We start from the raw sequence: 17,029 nt of genomic DNA on the forward strand, positions 1-17,029 counted from the left end.
AGTGGGTCACAGCATTCCCAAGTTGCTGAGAATAATGGGAGGACCCTGTGCTGCCAGAACAGCTGTGTCCCGAGCTCTGGCCAGCATGTGCCAGGGGACTGACCGTGCATCTGGTCTGCCAGTCTATCTAGAACTACCCCTGTGATGGGAACAGAGCTGGCACCCTGGCCTAGGCAGCCTTGATTTCACGATAGACTCGTTTGCCCTCAATTATTTTGTGTCTCAGATTTCTCCTCTCTTGAATGAGATGCTGGTACTGTCCACAGGTGTGGTGAAGATCACACCCTAAATGGCAGACCAAGAGCTCGATAGTTCCAGCAGGTGGATGTTCAGAGGCAGGAGCTTTATGGGGGCAGTATTGTTGTTCTCACCGAACCATGGTGGGAGCGCCTGGCTCTGCGCATGGCCAGTCTCCTGTGAAGACGTCAGCATCCAGCGCTCCTCTGACACTTAGTCCAGTGGTGACTGCTTGCCGGGCATCATTGCTTAGTATCTCTAAGGCTTAGTTTGGCAATGGCCATGAGCTCATAGTGATGACTATGTTCTTACAAGGCTGATGTGGTCTCTCCTTGGCCAGTTGTTGGAAGAAAACAGGTTTATTATGGGGAGTGGCATTTACCAAAAAGACATAGAGACAATGCCCAGACTGGGCATTGCTGAAGCCCAGTCTGTAAGAGTCTCTGGATATTTATCTGAATTCCTAGGGTCCTTTGGCTTCTGGACTACTGTGTGGGCTACATCTGAGAAGTAGAGGCTGGGCTCACTGTATTTCCGGAAACAGCTCTCCAGCCAGGCACTGTTGGCAACCTTAGGCCAGGTCTGGCCAGCTCTTCTGTTGCTTAAGTAACGCAGAGCACTACGTAGATTCATAATTCCATCCGTAACATATTTCTGCTGGATTTAAAAATTATTCATGAGAATAATTTAAGAACATGGAAGAAAGTTGGAGAAGTGGAAACACCACCCAGCATTCTCAGCCAGCATGAGTTTTTCTACTTCCCTGAGTCTCATTCCAGGCTAGTCCATATGGATGTGTATTTTTAGATAGTTGTTTTATTGTGTACATAAAATTTGGTCTCCAGCTTAACATAGCATTTTGCATATTTGATGTGGTCTTTATCATTATAATTTTTAATTAATGCATAATATCATCTTAAGGGGCTGTAACGTAAATTAAGTGCTTAGTGGAGAATATTTTAAGTTTCTTTACTTGTATAAGCAATACTGTAGTATTTGTGCAAAGAATGTGTCCCTTATTTGGTATTAGTTCATTGTGATAACTGGGTAGAAGGTAGGCAGACTTGGAAGGGGAGGTAAGGCCCTGTCTCAGGGCTCCCTAGAAAGAGCTGCTCCTGTATTTAGGGTTGGGGTTCACTGGTCACTCCCTTAGGAGATATGAACATTGTACAGAGTAAGTAACGACCTCAGGAGCGCTTGGCCCTCTGGAGAGGCAGCCTTTGGATCAGATGTGGTGGTTTCTGCTCCTGGTGATTACATTGTATCCGCCACTTTTCACCATGTGCTTCCTCATCAGGAACAGGAGGCCAGCAAGCCTCAGGCCCATTGTGAATAAAGACCTTGTGTTTAGTTGTGGGAAGACCAGACTAGGTGAGGAAATAGCTGTGTTAGCTGAGTTTGATCAGAACTTAAATGTTCAGGTTTCTTTACTGAGGTCCCTCCACGAACCCTCCTCACACACACACAGCCTCCCTGAGGTGTTGTGGTTTTTCTTAGTGCAGGCCGTCTTTGATGTGTAGAGCCCATCTCATGTCTGCTTCTCTCTTCTGCTGTGTCTCGCATCTTTCTGGAAGACTCTCGAGGTTACCCTCATTCTGCTGTGAGTGGTTTTCACACATTTCCTCTGTCCCCCACCTGGCTGCAGAGCATCATGGTGTTCACGGCAGCCACATTGTACCAAGTACACATACACCTTCTCCCGCCCCGCCCTTAGCTGTGACCCCGCTGGAATATGCTGGCTCTGCTGTCTCCATGAGCAGTGTTGGGATGACCCCTCTGCCCTCTTGACACTGCCCACTTCTGTGTTCCAGCATCACCATAGAACTGATGCTTCCATAGGGAAAGAATAGGGTTCTCTGAAGAGGGCGCTCTTCTGAAGGACTAACCAGGTCCAGCTTGGAACTAGTGGGCATTTCAAACACCTGTCCTCTCTACTGATTGTTGGAATGGCCTCCCTGGACTTTCCTGTGGGTGTCTGCTCCCATGGTGATTTGTGAGGAACAGGGAGGTGGTCTGTGTTCATGTTTCTAACTTCTGGCTCCCAGGGCTCCTAGCTCTTCCCCCCAGTCTCACTTTCCCCCCTCAGAGATACTCCATAAGGCACATGCACAATCTGCAGCTGGTCTTTATTTGGGTCACAGAACCAGACAGGCAAGGACCATGATGTAGAACCCAGGCCCATTACAAGGTGTGGCATAGATGGTGGTACCTACTGGAGCAAGGTGGCCACATAGGACCTGATCAGCCAAGACACAGTGGGACACCTTGTGGATGTTTGAGGCTGACATGGACACACAGAACCTTGGTGGTGAATATGGCAGGATGCCACATGGTGTGAAATGTGCAGAATGGTGACACGTAAGGCCATGGTCACATGAGCCGGGAAGACCCTGTCCCTGCTCTGTTGCCCTCTCCTGCAGCCCTCCCCCTTGGCTGTACATGGTGCAGTGCTGTCTGACTGCGGAGCCTTCCCACCACTTTCCTGTCATCTGTTTGGAAGTTTCACTTTATTTTAAGGCTTGATTGACTAGCATGAGTCACAGTGGGAAGCATTTGCTAAAATCCCTCCTTTTTATGTGAAAGACATTTTCTTGTCAAGCTTCTGACATGTGTCACGTCTGTAATGTGAGGGGATCTGCTGTGGCTGGAGCTGGAAGCCCAGAACAAGCAGAATCGAGACTGAGAAGCGGCTGTCCATGCCGCTATCTCTGCAGGCTCTCCATTTACAGGAGGAGAATGGATGCCAAGCCCGGATCACACCTAGCTCAGCCATGAACTCCATCACCGTATCCTGGGGCCACTGCCCCTGCCTGAAGGGACAGGACTGAAAGCTGACTTGACATATACTGGCCCCTTGTGGATGTCATTGACCATGGTTTGGGTGTACCAGTTGGTCTTTTTAGAAAGATCGCTGTGTGAAATAGATCACTCCTAGGCCCCACTCCTTGTCTCCTAGTGTAAAAGGCTGCATTCCCGCCCTGCTCGCGCATGGCTAGCTTTACACCCAAAATAACAACACACAAAATTGTATTCTTTTAAACACTGCTTGGCCCATTAGTTCCAGCCTCTTATTGGCTAACTCTCACATCTTGATTAACCCATTTCTATTAATGTGTGTAGCACCACGAGGTGGTGGCTTACCAGGAAGGATCTTAACCTGCGTCCATCTTGGAGAGGAGAGCTATAGCGTCTGCCTCACTACCTTCTTCCTCCCAGCATTCTGTTCTGTCTTCCCTGCCTACCTATATTCTGACCTATCAGGCCAAGCAGTTTTCTTTATTAATTAACCAATGAAAGCAACAGATTGATAGAAGGCTCTCCTATATCATTTCCCCTTTTTCTGTTTAAACAAAAAGAAAGGCTTTAACTTTAACATAGTAAAAATACATATAACAAAATAGTTATGAAGCAAGAATTACAGTTACAATATTTATATCTATTTTATCTTTTATCGTAACTAAGGAAAAATATAACTATCTTTTTATTCTTCAACTCCATCAAAGACTCCAGAAGGATATAATACTACGTAAGTAAACAAGAAATAAGGAACTTCCAAAACTCTAGAAATGACAGAGACATCTCGCTGCCTGGACAGTCACCTAAAGTTCCTTTGTACCGTTGGGGCATCCATCTTCGGCCTACAGGCCTATAGTTTCCAGTAGACATTTCCATGAAGCAGGAAATTTCAAAGGCAGTTCAGTCACTATCTGCTGTGTCCTGCAGAATGTCTCGCAGACTCTTTCATGAATCAGGAACCCCAAAAGACCATCTTACCTTTAGGCAAGTTTAGCAGTCCTCTCTCTGTGGGTTATGTCCAGTTTGCGCAACAGTCCAGGCAAGAGCAGTTTCTTGCCAAAATGGCTATCAAACTCCATAAGGAGCCTCTTCGATGCCCATCTTCCTCTTGAAGTAGCTTGTGCTGTCAGGATCAGACGTGTCTCATTGTCATGAAAAGCCCTAAGTTATTGAAACATTAAATGCCATATTCTGAAGTCTTTGAAAGATATGAAGAATGCCTATATAGCTGAAATACATCTCTATATATCTAGAAAATCTAACTAACATGACTACAAGATTGACTATTATCGATAATTATCCATTAACAACCTATATTTCCTAATTATACATTACATTTTAAATGAACTACACAATCCTAATACCTTAATCAAGATCAGAAATACATATACATATAACAAAATTGACCTTAAAATCCATACCAATGCAAATTATTCATATCTATATCATATCCCCCTTTAAATGTAAAAGAACATTTATAAACAATATTTGGGAATGTGAACGCAGTTATTTCTCTCCAAACTTCTTCCTGCTGTATAGGGGCGCTGTTAATTAGGTCTTTCACGGTAAAACCTGTGTGCTAGGTTCATCTCAGTTGGCAGTTGAATGAAGTAATTTTTTGAGGGTGTTCATAGCAACCTTTCAGGAGGGCGTGGTCTATCATACCATATTGGGATAGAAGCAATCCACAGGGTCTCATCCTCTGTGAAAACAAAAGAAGAACCTCCTTTCCAAAGTATCATATCCTTAGATGCAAATTCTGAAGTCATAATACCCTTATGTCCATTCTGGTTTAGCTTGGCAGCCCATATAATGAAATGTCTCTCTGTTCTTAGCTCCTTCACAATAAAAAATTTTAAAGAAAACACAATGTACATAATCCAGACTCTGTGAATTTTCCATTTTTCGTGGCTTATTTTTATTTCTTTTAATCTATAACTATCTGTACTCTGTCTCTTTAAAGACTTTACCCCCTTTTTAAGGCATTAACTTTATTCTTATGTTCTTTTTCTTCTCTCTCCCAAGCCTACGTACAGTCATCCATCACTATGACCCATTTAGAAGTCTTTTATGTCTGAATCTGTCCTATTGTGAATCTGTAATTTTTTAATCCAGAAACATTTTTTACTATCTAGGAGCATTTTTGTTTTGCAGTTTTAAATCACTAAGCACTTAATAATCTAAGCTGTGACAGTCCTAGGTCAAAAACAGGTACTGCCTGCTTGCCCCGCCCTGCCCAGCCCAACATGGCGGAGCTGCTCATGCCTCTGAGCCTTGCACATTGCACTGCTAGCATTGACAGAGGCGCTTGTGCCCCTGAGCTGCAGCGTGCAATCACCCCCTTTTAGGCACACAGTGAGTCTAGTTGCCATCAAACAAATCGTATCACTTTATTCCAAATGTTCCATTCAAAAGCTCTGTCTCCCGCAGGAGCCAGACAGAGATTGCTATGGTGGCACAGCCCAGAAACTGGTAATTCAAAACCGCCACTTTCTAGTAGACCTGATCCCACTGCCTACTCAGGCAGGAAGAGTCAAGCCATGGGCATGGTCTTAGCAACTTTATTCCTGACCCCGAGTGGGCACACAAACGTCCGGGCCTAGAAATGCTCCATAGCCAGAGTTTACACTGGTGGCAGGGCCCAGGAAGCCATGTTTTAAAATGACGCGGCTTTTTTTTCTGCTGCTATTGCTGAAACAGGAAATCTCTCTACAGCACATCCTAGCAAACAGCAAAAAGCTGTGTTAAACTCCCCCCCCCCCCCCTTTTTAAGCCCTCTCTGGTTTTATGTGGAGTTCATTACCACTCTGTAGCAGGAGCGGGGGATTGCGGCCCGGCTCCCAGCTAGCTTTACCCGAGATAATTACATGGAAACTGTATTCATTTAAACACTGCTTGGCCCATTAGTTCCAGCCTCTTATTGGCTAACTCTCACATCTTGATTAACCCATTTCTATTAATGTGTGTAGCACCACGAGGTGGTGGCTTACCAGGAAGGATCTTAACCTGCGTCCATCTTGGAGAGGAGAGCTATAGCGTCTGCCTCACTACCTTCTTCCTCCCAGCATTCTGTTCTGTCTTCCCTGCCTACCTATATTCTGACCTATCAGGCCAAGCAGTTTTCTTTATTTATTAACCAATGAAAGCAACAGATTGATAGAAGACTCTCCTCCATCATCCTAGGGCTGACTGATCTTATAGTACATTGAGTAACTCAGCATTATCTCAAGAGATTTCTGTCTTAGCGTCTTTAAGGGGGGGTTGGGAGCATGATTGCTTAAAACTGCCATTCAGAAAGTCCAAGGACCCTGCCCCCCAGACATAAGCAGATGACAGATACTGGCCTAGGAACCCCTTCTCTTTGTGTAAGTGAGATCTGTGTGAGCCTTGTACTTATAATTTTTAAAACTTTAGGTTTGGAGAACTTTGTGAATGTTGTACAGAATTCTCATTCTCAACATTCAGTTCTTACATTCATAGGATGCCAATATGGGTATTTTATTCACTGAAGTTCTCGCTTTATTTGTCTCTGTATTCACATGCACACCCAGGTGTGGTGACTTGTAGGGAATGTGTATTTGGACATAGTGTGTGAAGTCACATCTTTTAGTTTTTAACCCGACCCCCTGGGTTCCTGGGCTCCTACACGTCACCTAAAGTCTCCTTCCCTTTCAGTCCACACAACTGCCCAGAGAAGGACCATGTTACAGGAGCCAAGCCATGACAAGGAATCTTGTGGTTGATGGCTCCTACTGGGAGGAAGGTGGCATTGCAACTTGGCTCTGTGGTACCCTGATCCTCACGTGGCCAAGGCACAAGATCTAATCCTGACCCTTTTAGGCTCCTCTTAGCTGCGATACTCCTCTTACACTTCATTCTGTGTTTTTTGCATTTATTTATTTACTTATTTGCTTATTTATTTATGAGTCCCAATTAAGGATTTGTAGAATGTCCCTTGTGCCGTCTGGTGTGTTTTTCTCATGGGGTCATGTATGGGGAGATGACTGTAGAAGTGAACATTCTTTTAAAGACAAGTCAGAGTAAGACCCGAGGACATGTAATAGCTGCAGTAGCCTGCGTAGGCTCTGCGCGAGGAGGAAAGGCTTCCTCAGTGGAGGTCTTCAGTGTGATCTAGGTTGCATCCTGCCTTGCAGTCACTGAACCCATCAGAATGCCATTTATGGAGAAAGGATAGAGTATGTTTAATTTTTGTGTTGTGTATTAGCAAACTGAGGCCCAAGGATATAGCCAGAGTTGCCTAAGGTGACAGACAGACCAGCACAAGTCTAATCCTCCCCAGTTGTCTCAGGTGCTCCTGTCTTACTGGACCTGGCAGACTGGGGTGCTGGCAGCCATTGCCCTTGTGTGTGGCTGAGAACATTTAGATAAAAGAGCTTTGACAGCATCTGTGTGCTGAGCGTGCAGGGTGCCCTGCCAAGTGAGTGTATGTGAGAAAGGTTACATGGTGGAGCTGGTTGCAGTACTCCAGAGGATTAGTGCCCATGCCATTCCTCAGCAGCTGTCCTGTGAGCACACGTAGTAAAATAAATGCACAGATGACCTTCGACATGAATAACGTGCCTGTTGTTCGTGGTTAACTGAATGTATGTATAAAGCACACTAACTCAAATGTCACAGTAGATTCTTTCCTCTGCCCATCTGAGCAGGACCGCGCTCTGCAAGCTGTTGAGTGCACTGAGCATAAGGATGAAGCAGCATCCCAAAGCTACCTGGAACCACTCAGACCCCAGCCAGGTCCCGCCCTCACGGTGTGATTGACTAGGACCAGCCATTGGGACTAAGACTAAAAACTCGGTTTTCACCTCCCTTCCGCTCCTGATTCCTACACTTTGATGCCTTTTGGCTGTTATCCCAGTGAAGGCTCTGGGCTGTCTGTGTGGGCTCGGAAGACTGGTGTGGGCACTTACTGTTCTCCGATGTGTCCCAGTGCCATTCCTTCATGGTGAGACCAGAAGATTCACTACTTTCCATTGTGTGTGATGCAAATGGCTTCAGAGATGGAGCAGGGATCCGTCGAACATGACTGTGGTTCCAGTCCTCCCCTCCACAGCTGGAGATGGTTAGGAGGGCTGCTCTTCTTCTTTAGCCCAGCCCATGCTCCCAGCAGGCCTTTTACCATAAACGAAGCTCAGTCTGCTTTCTAAGGCAGAGCGATCAGTGTGTGCAGAGATTGTGTTGGGAAACCTGTAACGTACAGTGTGATCCTCCTGCCCGGGGCCTCGCCCAGACTCTGTGGACTCCCAGTACACTGTCTGTCTGTTGCTTGGTTTGATGCACTATTTTGAAAGGTTGTAGAAACTTAAGGAGATAGAGAAGTGCATCTCTACAGTGCAGCCCTGGGGAATACAACCCAGCCTTTCTTTCTGTCCTGTGTCTGCTCCCTGGGGAGGTGTGAGCAGGCAGCCTCTGTTCTTATCACCCCACCCCTAGCCACAAGGTGTCCCAGCCATGCCTTCCCTGCCACGATGGCTGTATCCACTAAAACTGCTTATGGGTATTTGGTCACAACAAGAAAAGTAGCTCCCAGTCAAAGTGAGGCCCTGACACAGTGGGCAGCAGGTGCTTCCCCCTGTCAGGGAGAACCTGTGGTTTTTCTTCTGCTCCACCATGGTAGAACACCAACCCCAAGGAATTAGAAGCAGCCAATAGTCCCCGAGTCCTTCTGGGTCCCTTGGTGGAAGAGCTTGGCTGTGGGAGGTGTGGTCTGATATGCTCTGAGAGCCTGGCTTCTGGCTGAATGGCCCCTCGGTGGGTATGGAGTGCCTGAGTTTGAGAGACGAGCTCCAAGTTTGAGTAAGCGCCTCTTTCAGAATCTGGAAACCTGGCTTTTTATAAACGCAAGTGTTGCTGCTCTGATCAGCCTTGGTGACAACTACCAAATAGTCTCTAAATGATGCTGACAGGTGACATTGAGGAACCCAACATTCAGGAGTATTTTGGGGACTTGTTCTGTGCCTGACATATGGTCTAGTAACTGAGATGATTTAACATTTACTAAATGTGTTTCAGAAGGGGAGATTTCAAACAGCCTGTTTATTTTCTCTTTTCTTCAGAGGGATATTTTTATGCCTGTTACAAACATGGCACAAACCATGTGGTTCCTGCTCCTACCTCACGGGCATATACCAACCACTAAGCAGACTATCTTTCTTCCTCATAGCAGGAGAAGCACAGTGCCTGCTCCCCAGCCTGGACACAGGCACCCTGAGCACAGGGCATTACCACATGGTGACATTAGGACATTTTCATATTAGAACAGTGCTGCTGGATTAGATATGCTGTTAATGCCTGTAGACGTGAGGAGCCTTAAAGTGATCATGGCTGACCGATGGAGGAGCATGTTGCCTAGCTGCGTTCACCAAGCATTCACCACACTGCTAAGGGCACACCAGAGGGATGTGAATGGTTCTTGTGACCACAGAGGACCTGCAGGTCTTGCATGCTACATGCTGTACTTGTGAATAAGTAGCTCGTGTGAAAGGCCACCAGTGACAGAAAACCTGGGCCACAGGAGGTCATGGTAGCTCACCCAGCCTCCCAGTTTTGAAGTTCAGTGCTAGTGAGACTGTATTATCACTGACTGGGCGCTGCCTAGAACCCCAGGCTTAGACTCAGGCTCCCAGCTAGGACTCTTAGCTCTGCTTCTCTGTCAGTACTGACCCTTCATGCTCCACTTTGACCCACCCGTGGTCTCTTCCTGGGGGCAGCATGGGTAATATATGTGTTCCTGAACTCCACCCGGTTTCCAGATTCCTCCTTCAGGGCTTCATAGGTGCGCCTTGCTTCCAGACCAGAGCCACCTGCCTTGCTCCTAGTCCAGGGTGTCCAGTTGGATTCCTGGTGCCACCTCTGATCTCTTTTTTCCTGGTGAGACTTGACCTTCATCTCTTTGTCCTAGACTTGTCCAGTGTGACCTTTCTTTATACTGCATCTGTATCTTGACCACTTGGCCTGGCGTCTTCAAAGAGGGGTTTTTAGAACAACTTCAAGGTGCCTTTGTCTACCTTGTCTTCTGCTTCATGTTGGGGGCTGCCCATGCCTGAGTCCCTCCCTATCCTTACTCCTCCCCTCCCTTGGGTTTCCCTGAAACCTACATCTGTACACAGTGCACAACCTTCCCCAGAGCCCTCCCAGAGTGCTTGCTGGTTCTCTGCTCTTGCCCAAGTTCATACAGCATTGGGGGGAGAGGCTATTTGTGCCTGTTGAGTCCATAGCTTGTAGGCTTGACGGAGAGAGGGAATCTGCAGTCCTCTGTGTTCGCTGGGAACTAGAACCTGGAACCAAATCCAGAAAAAAAGGGGGGGGCACACACACTTTTTATCTGCACTTACAGTGCTGAGACCACACCCAAAGTGGGCCGGTATCTTAAAAGCTATTGGCTGAAGAAATTTCCACAATATTCCTTCATTATAGTGGTTTAGTCGGTGGAGAGAGCAGCTACCTCATTTAGAAGGTGGCACGATAGATGCCCTAGTCTGGATTCCAGCCCTCTGGACTCCGGGTTCAGAATGTGCCTCAACTTGGTGTTTGACAGTAGGGTTGGTGATGGCTGTATTAACAGTGTTCTCAGTGCCTGCATAGACGGTCCCTCTCTGGGGATAGCCCAGGCTGTGGCTCCTCCTGCTCCCTCGTGCCCTCCTCTTTTTCCTTCTCACTTGTAGTACGAGGCCCTGCTTGTTGGGGTATCTGTCCTGCACAGTACCCCACAGCGGGCAAGTCCCAGAGAAAATCAACCACACAGAGATTTCTATAAGTTATAAAGCTGATTGGCCCATTAGGTCAGGCTTCTTGTTAACTCTTATAACTTATGTTACCCCATTATCCTTATCTACATTAGCCACATGGCTCCGTACCTTTCTCACCTGGGCAAGTTACATGCTGCCTCTTCGGTGGTCTGCGCAGGAGTCGTGGAGGGAGCTTCCTGCTTCCCAGAATATTCCCAGTCTCTTTGCTCCACCCCTACTTCCTGTCTGGCTTTCCCGCCTATACTGCCTGCCTGGCCAACCAGTGTTTTATTAAAATACATGATTGACAGAATACAGATAATTCTCCCACACCATTTCCCTCTTTTTTTTTTTAAACAAAGGAAAATACCCATAGTCCATTTGTTGGGAATGTGGGCGTAGTATTTCAGGCTACTTCCTGCTGGTTGGGGGTGCTGATGATCTTATGGGGACCTAAAGAAAATTTAGAGTTATAATCAAGTCCTGACTGACGTATCCTGTGAGTCTTGATCATCTCAGGCAGCAGTCTTGAATCTGTTCTGGATTTAGAACTCTGTCATCTGGGCCATCTGTTCCTATCGGAGATTTCTCAGGTGGTCTTCCTTTATCGAACCTGATTTTTCTTAACTCAGAATGAATCCACAGCCTCTCATTTTCTGTGGAAACAAAAGCAAAATCTTTTCTCCAAAGTAACATACCTTTTGACTTCAGTTTTGAAGCCAAGGTATTTTCAAAATACCTATCTTGGGTTAGTTCAGCAGCATTTATAAACCAGAGTCTTTTAGCAGCTGTTGCTCCTCCCTCAGCCTTCAAACAATTCAAAGAGAGCATAATAGCATACAGTATCAGGATTCTCTGTGTATTTTCCATCTTTATGAGGCTTTATTTTAACCTCTATTTCTTTTATTTTTACTTTTACTTTTTGAGACGGGTTCTCTGTATATCTTTGTCCTGGAATAACTCTGTAGACCAGGCTGTCCTTGACCTCACAGAGATCTGCCTGTCTCTACCTCCCCAGTGCTGGGATTAAAGGCACCTGCTACCACACCTTGAACTCACAGAGATCTGTCTCTGCCTCCCAGGCATTGAGATGTGTACATTGAGCGTGTGCTACCACACCTTGAGGTCACAGAAGTCAATCTACTTCTGCCCCTTGAAGTCACAGAGGTCAATGTACCTCTACCTCCCAAGTGTTGGGATTAAAGGTGTGTACCACCACACCCAACTACTCTCTTTCTTTTTACTTTAAGAACTTTAACTTTTATCCTGCATATATTTTTAACACACTGTAAACCATTTAGAGGTTTTCTTCCTCTTTGAATCTCTCTTTACTGTATATCTCTCTTTTTCTGATCACGTGAGCCTTTAATTTACTAAGCAGTATCGGTAGGACTAAAGCTGTGGCTTTGACAGCTAGATCCAGCCCATTCCTTAACTTTCCAGCCTCATGGCAGAGGTGCCCCTGGAGCCATTTTTATTGTCACAACTCTACAGTGTTTCAAGGTCCCTTCCAGCAAGCAAGCTGCATCATTCTGCTCACAGACCACACTCAGTCGGACTGCTTGCCTGAAAGAGTCAGAGTTTGCCCTGGCAGGACAACCTAGAAAGCTGGCATTTTAAAAAAAGTGCAGCTTTTTTCCTGCTACAGCTGAAAACCCGAAAAGCATGCATTCAGCTTTTCATCAGTACCATTTAAGTGTTTCGTGGCAGGACCTCTTAAAGAGCTGCAAGGTTTTGCAGCTAAAGCTGAGTCAGGAAGCCTCTTTAGATGAGAGCATTTGCTTGCCTCTAGCAAGCAGAGCAGACGTGAGAAATTGCTGCTACCGAGAAACCACGCGCAATGCTGTCATTTTGTTCTAGAATTACTTCCCAAGCTGTCTCAGGCTTTATGTGGATACAGCTGTCCACACGTTGGCGCCATATGTAACATGAGGGGCCTGCTTGTTGGGGTTTCTGTCCCGCCCAGTACCCCACAGCCAGCAAACCCCAAAGAAAAATCACACACAGGACTCCATAAGATTATAAACTGATTGACCCATTAGGTCAGGCTTCTTATTAACTCTTATAGCTTATGTTACCCCATTATCCTTATCTACATTAGCCACATGGCTCCGTACCTTTCTCACCTGGGCAAGTTACATGCTGCCTCTTTGGTGGTCTGCGCAGGAGTCGTGGAGGGAGCTTCCTGCTTCCCAGAATACTCCCAGTCTCTTTGCTCCACCCCTACTTCCTGTCTGGCTTTCCCGCCTATACTGCCTGCCTGGCCAATCAGCGTTTTATTAAAATACATGATTGACAGAATACAGATAATTCTCCCGCACCATTCACTGTTGGGGATTTTGAGTGGAAGTCCACTACAGAGCAGTCCTGTTTGACCCTCAGAAAAATATTTTTGTGTTTTAATGACATGTTGAGAATGAGCCCCTGGTGACTTACTTCACTAGAGGGTCAGCGGTGGGGCAGCTTTTTAGCAGCTGGGTGACCTCTGTAATTGCATAAAATCTCCAGCCTTGGGGGTAGGGCAGGAACACTGCCGGTTTGTTGCTGGATGAGCGGTGGCTGGTGCATGATTGCTATTCCCTGACAGTGCCCAGTAATCTTTCCCTCTCCTAGGCCCCACCCCACCAATGCCTTGAGCTGTCTGTTCTTCATACTCATCGCCTTTCACTCTGCTGATCCACCACCTCCAGAATTAGGGTTTTGGTAGACACAGTAGATGGGAGGTTGGGGGATGGGTGGAAAGAAAGTGTATTTTAGGAAGGAAAAGAAAACCAAAACGCTGATAGTTGACCTGGAAGTGTTGATTATGTGGCAGTCACAGACTAGGATTTGACTGGCGCCACCAGCTCCAGAGACAACATCACATTCAGTTTTATTCAAGGTGAAATAGCTTGATCCAGCAGCCAGACTATGTGAGAGGGTGGTGGCCCTGGTCGGGGGAAGCATTATTAGTCATAAAATCTGACAAACCAGCTATGAAATAGAAATGGAAGCTTAATTAAAAGGTGGCACTGTGCAACCCTGCAGTGCCATAGCTGGCTGCTTTAGTTTCTAATGGTTCCCTTTACTGCAAAACTGTAGTTAGCACAGGCCGCTGCGTTTCTAGGGTCACTGCGTAGTCATCACCAGTGGTGGGTTGAAAGTTTACTTATAACCCAATAATTAGAAGAGCTGATTACAAGTATCATTTTAGAATCTTCTGGCCGCAAGGAAATTTGTAAATAGGGTCCAAATGAATGCGAAAACATTTGTTACCATGTGGGGCCAAAAGTGCTGGGAGACATTGGAGGCTGAGAAAGAAGCTTTGCTGGGCAGGGCTGGCTCGGGACATGGTTTGGAGCGAGGGGGGTCAATGTGTCTGTCACCCCCCTCCCCTCACCCCCACATGCCCTTCCCATGATAAACCCAACCATATCACTGCACTGCAGAAGCCATGGGAGGAAGGAAAGACTACAGAGAGAGGAGGGGCCAAGGACAGGATGACTTCCCTTAAAGGCAGATTATTGGCAGGGCAAGTAATGTTTGGTGAGAATATGTGTGTTCACCAAAGCTTAAGGAAACCTTCCTTAGAGCCACACAGCACAGCGTAGCACACACAGCACAGCAAGCACACACAACACACACAACACACACAGCAGGCAGTCCAAGGAGTGTGGCTCTGTGGAGAGCAGGCGGGGCTGCCAGGGAAGGTTCCTACTGCCTAGCATCTTTGTCTGCTCCTGAAGTGGTCTTCCCCAAGGCTGGGCCCAGGGAGTTTTCCTATCTGGGTTATACACAGAAGCACTTTTATTTGCAGAAATCAGACTGAAGTGGGTGGAAAAATGCATTAAGCTATGTGGCTGCGGAACTGTTATTTAGTTTGATTTAATATTGATAAATGACAGCCAATTGCTTGCCCATATGGGTGGAATAATTTCCACCAGAGCTTATGTCTTGCTCTGAAGGCTGGCTCCCTGGCAGTCCCCTGTGAGCTCTTGGATTACTGTCAGTAGGATTAATGTGCCCTCTGACGTATTAGGAGCTCAGAGAACCAAACCTTCTAGATTTCCCAGAGCCTACCTTGGTCCCATGATTTGTCCACCATGATAGTGCTGTGCTCAGCACATAGTTGCTGTGGTCCTCACTACAGAGCCTGGGATTCCAGAATTCTGAGTGATCTTTTTATTGGTGTGTGGTCAGGTCACAGCCAGAGGGAAGTACAAGTATCTTCCCACAGACATCACCTCCCACTTTCTCCCTAGAGTATAGTCTAGACTTCTGGGTGTTTATGAAGATGGTTCTATGCTGGGAGCACTCCCTGCTCATTGTTGAGTCCCTGTATGCTGGGAACACTCCCTGCTCACTGTCAAGTCCCCCAGGGTGGCGGCATCATGAGACACAGCCTTTGAAGTGGGTGAACGTGAGCCAACAGAGACAGACAACTCACTCAGTGTCTTTGTTTCCCCAGGATGACTGGAATGACATCGACTCCATTAAAAAGAAAGACCTTCACCACAGCAATGGAGACGACAAAGCACAGAGTGTGGAGACCCTCCCTCCAGGTACTGTATCTGTACCGGAGCCAAGCTTCTGTGGCCGCCTCACTGTGAACAGCCTGAGTGTAGTGCTAGGAGCAGCGGCTTGGGGCAGAGAGTGAATCCCTTAAGCTCCTGGACACTGCCCAAGACCACACTTTTGCTTTTTCTGTCAGGACATTGGTGGGTGGTCAACAGAATCTATTGAAAGAGAAAAAATAAAGTATAAACACAGGATCTGAAGTTTTAGTTCTTGAAAAAATTTTAAATAAACTTAATTTTTTCTTAAGGTGTAACAGCAGGCCGCTTGTTGGGTCCTGGTCGCTTAGCTCCAAAATAATCACACAGAAACTGTATTATTTAAATCACTGCTTGGCCCATTAGCTCTAATTTCTTATTGGCTAACTCTTAACATATTAATTTAACCCATTTCTATTAATCTGTGTATTGCTATGTGATTGTAGCTTACCAGCTAAAGTACTGACTGGCGTTTGTCTTCGGCGGGGCTAAGTGGCTTCTCCTGACTCCCCCTTTCTTTCTCCCAGAGTTCAATTTAGATTTCCCCACCTAGCTCTGTACCCCTATATCTCTGCCATAGGCCCAAAGCAGTTTCTTTATTAACCAATGGTATTCACAACATACAGAGGGGAATCCCACATCACCTCCCCTTTTCTGTTTAAAGAGAAAAGAAGGTTTTAACATAGTAAAATTACATAAAACAGTTATCAAGCAAGAATTACAGTTACAATATTTATATCTATTTTATCTTTCATCATAACTAAGGAAAACTGTTATTATTATCTATTCTTCAACTCCATCAAAGACTCCAGAAGGATATAATGTTACCTAAGAAAACAGGAAGTACATTTTAAGCTACTTCCAGAACTCTAGAATTGACAGAGACATTTTACTGCCTGAACAGTCACCCAAAGTTCTGTACTGTTTGGGCATCCGTCTTCAGCCTACAGGCCCATAGTATCCAGCAGACTTTACCACAAAGCAGGAAATTTCAAAGACAGTCCAACCTATATTGGCAACTTGTCTGTCACATTTTTTTGTGTCCTGCAGAATATTTGGCAGACTCTTTCATGAAGCAGGAACCCTGAAGGACCATCTTACCTTTAGGCAAGTTCCGCAGTCATTTCTCTGCGGGTCCTGCATGTCCAGTTCATCAAGCAGTCCAGGCAAGAGCAGTTTCTTGCTCAAATGGCTAGAAAACTCCATAAGGAGCCTCTTTGATGCCCATCTTCCTCTTGAAGTATCTTGGTGCTGTCAGGAGCATATGTGTCTCACTGTCATGATAAGTCCTAAGTTTTTAAACATTTTAAATGCCATATTCTGTAGTCTTTGAGAGGTTTGAAGAATGTCTATCCATCTGAAATACATTATCTGTCCATCTAGGAAAATCTAGCTAACATGACTACAAGCTTGACTATTATAGATGATTATCTATTAACCTGAATTTCTTAATTATACACTACATTTTAAATGAGCTGCAAAAACACAGTACCTTAATCAAGAGCAGTAATATACATAAAACAAAATTGACCTTAAATTTGTATCAATAAACCAAGATCCATACCAGTGCAAAGTATCCATCTCTATAGCATATCCCCTTTTAAATATCAAGAAACATTTATAAACAATTTTTGGGAATATGGGCATAGTTCTCTTCATACTTGCTTCCTGCTTTTTGTTGGGCAAAGTATTTTCTTTTTGGTGGTGTTCATGGCAACC

General features: G+C 45.8%; 1 protein-coding gene and 1 long non-coding RNA gene across 2 annotated transcripts in view; one reads left to right on the top strand and one right to left on the bottom strand.

Annotated features, from left to right (window-relative positions):
• Galnt2 (polypeptide N-acetylgalactosaminyltransferase 2) overlaps positions 1–17,029 on the top strand; it is a 124,474-nt gene that overhangs the window by 47,524 nt on the left and 59,921 nt on the right. Inside the window, exon 2 of the mRNA XM_085681892.2 lies at positions 15,226–15,319. Coding sequence (XP_085538018.1) covers positions 15,226–15,319 — 94 coding nt within the window. The remainder of the gene's footprint in view (positions 1–15,225; positions 15,320–17,029) is intronic.
• Positions 10,799–13,094, bottom strand: LOC148118615 (uncharacterized). Its single transcript, XR_015735996.1, has 2 exons — positions 12,896–13,094; positions 10,799–11,434 (listed from the first exon to the last, which is right to left on the bottom strand). It is a non-coding gene; the product is annotated as an uncharacterized LOC148118615 (long non-coding RNA).

The sequence above is a fragment of the Myodes glareolus genome, chromosome 22, assembly GCF_982192425.1.
Source record: "Myodes glareolus chromosome 22, mMyoGla1.1, whole genome shotgun sequence".
NCBI lineage: Eukaryota > Metazoa > Chordata > Mammalia > Rodentia > Cricetidae > Myodes > Myodes glareolus.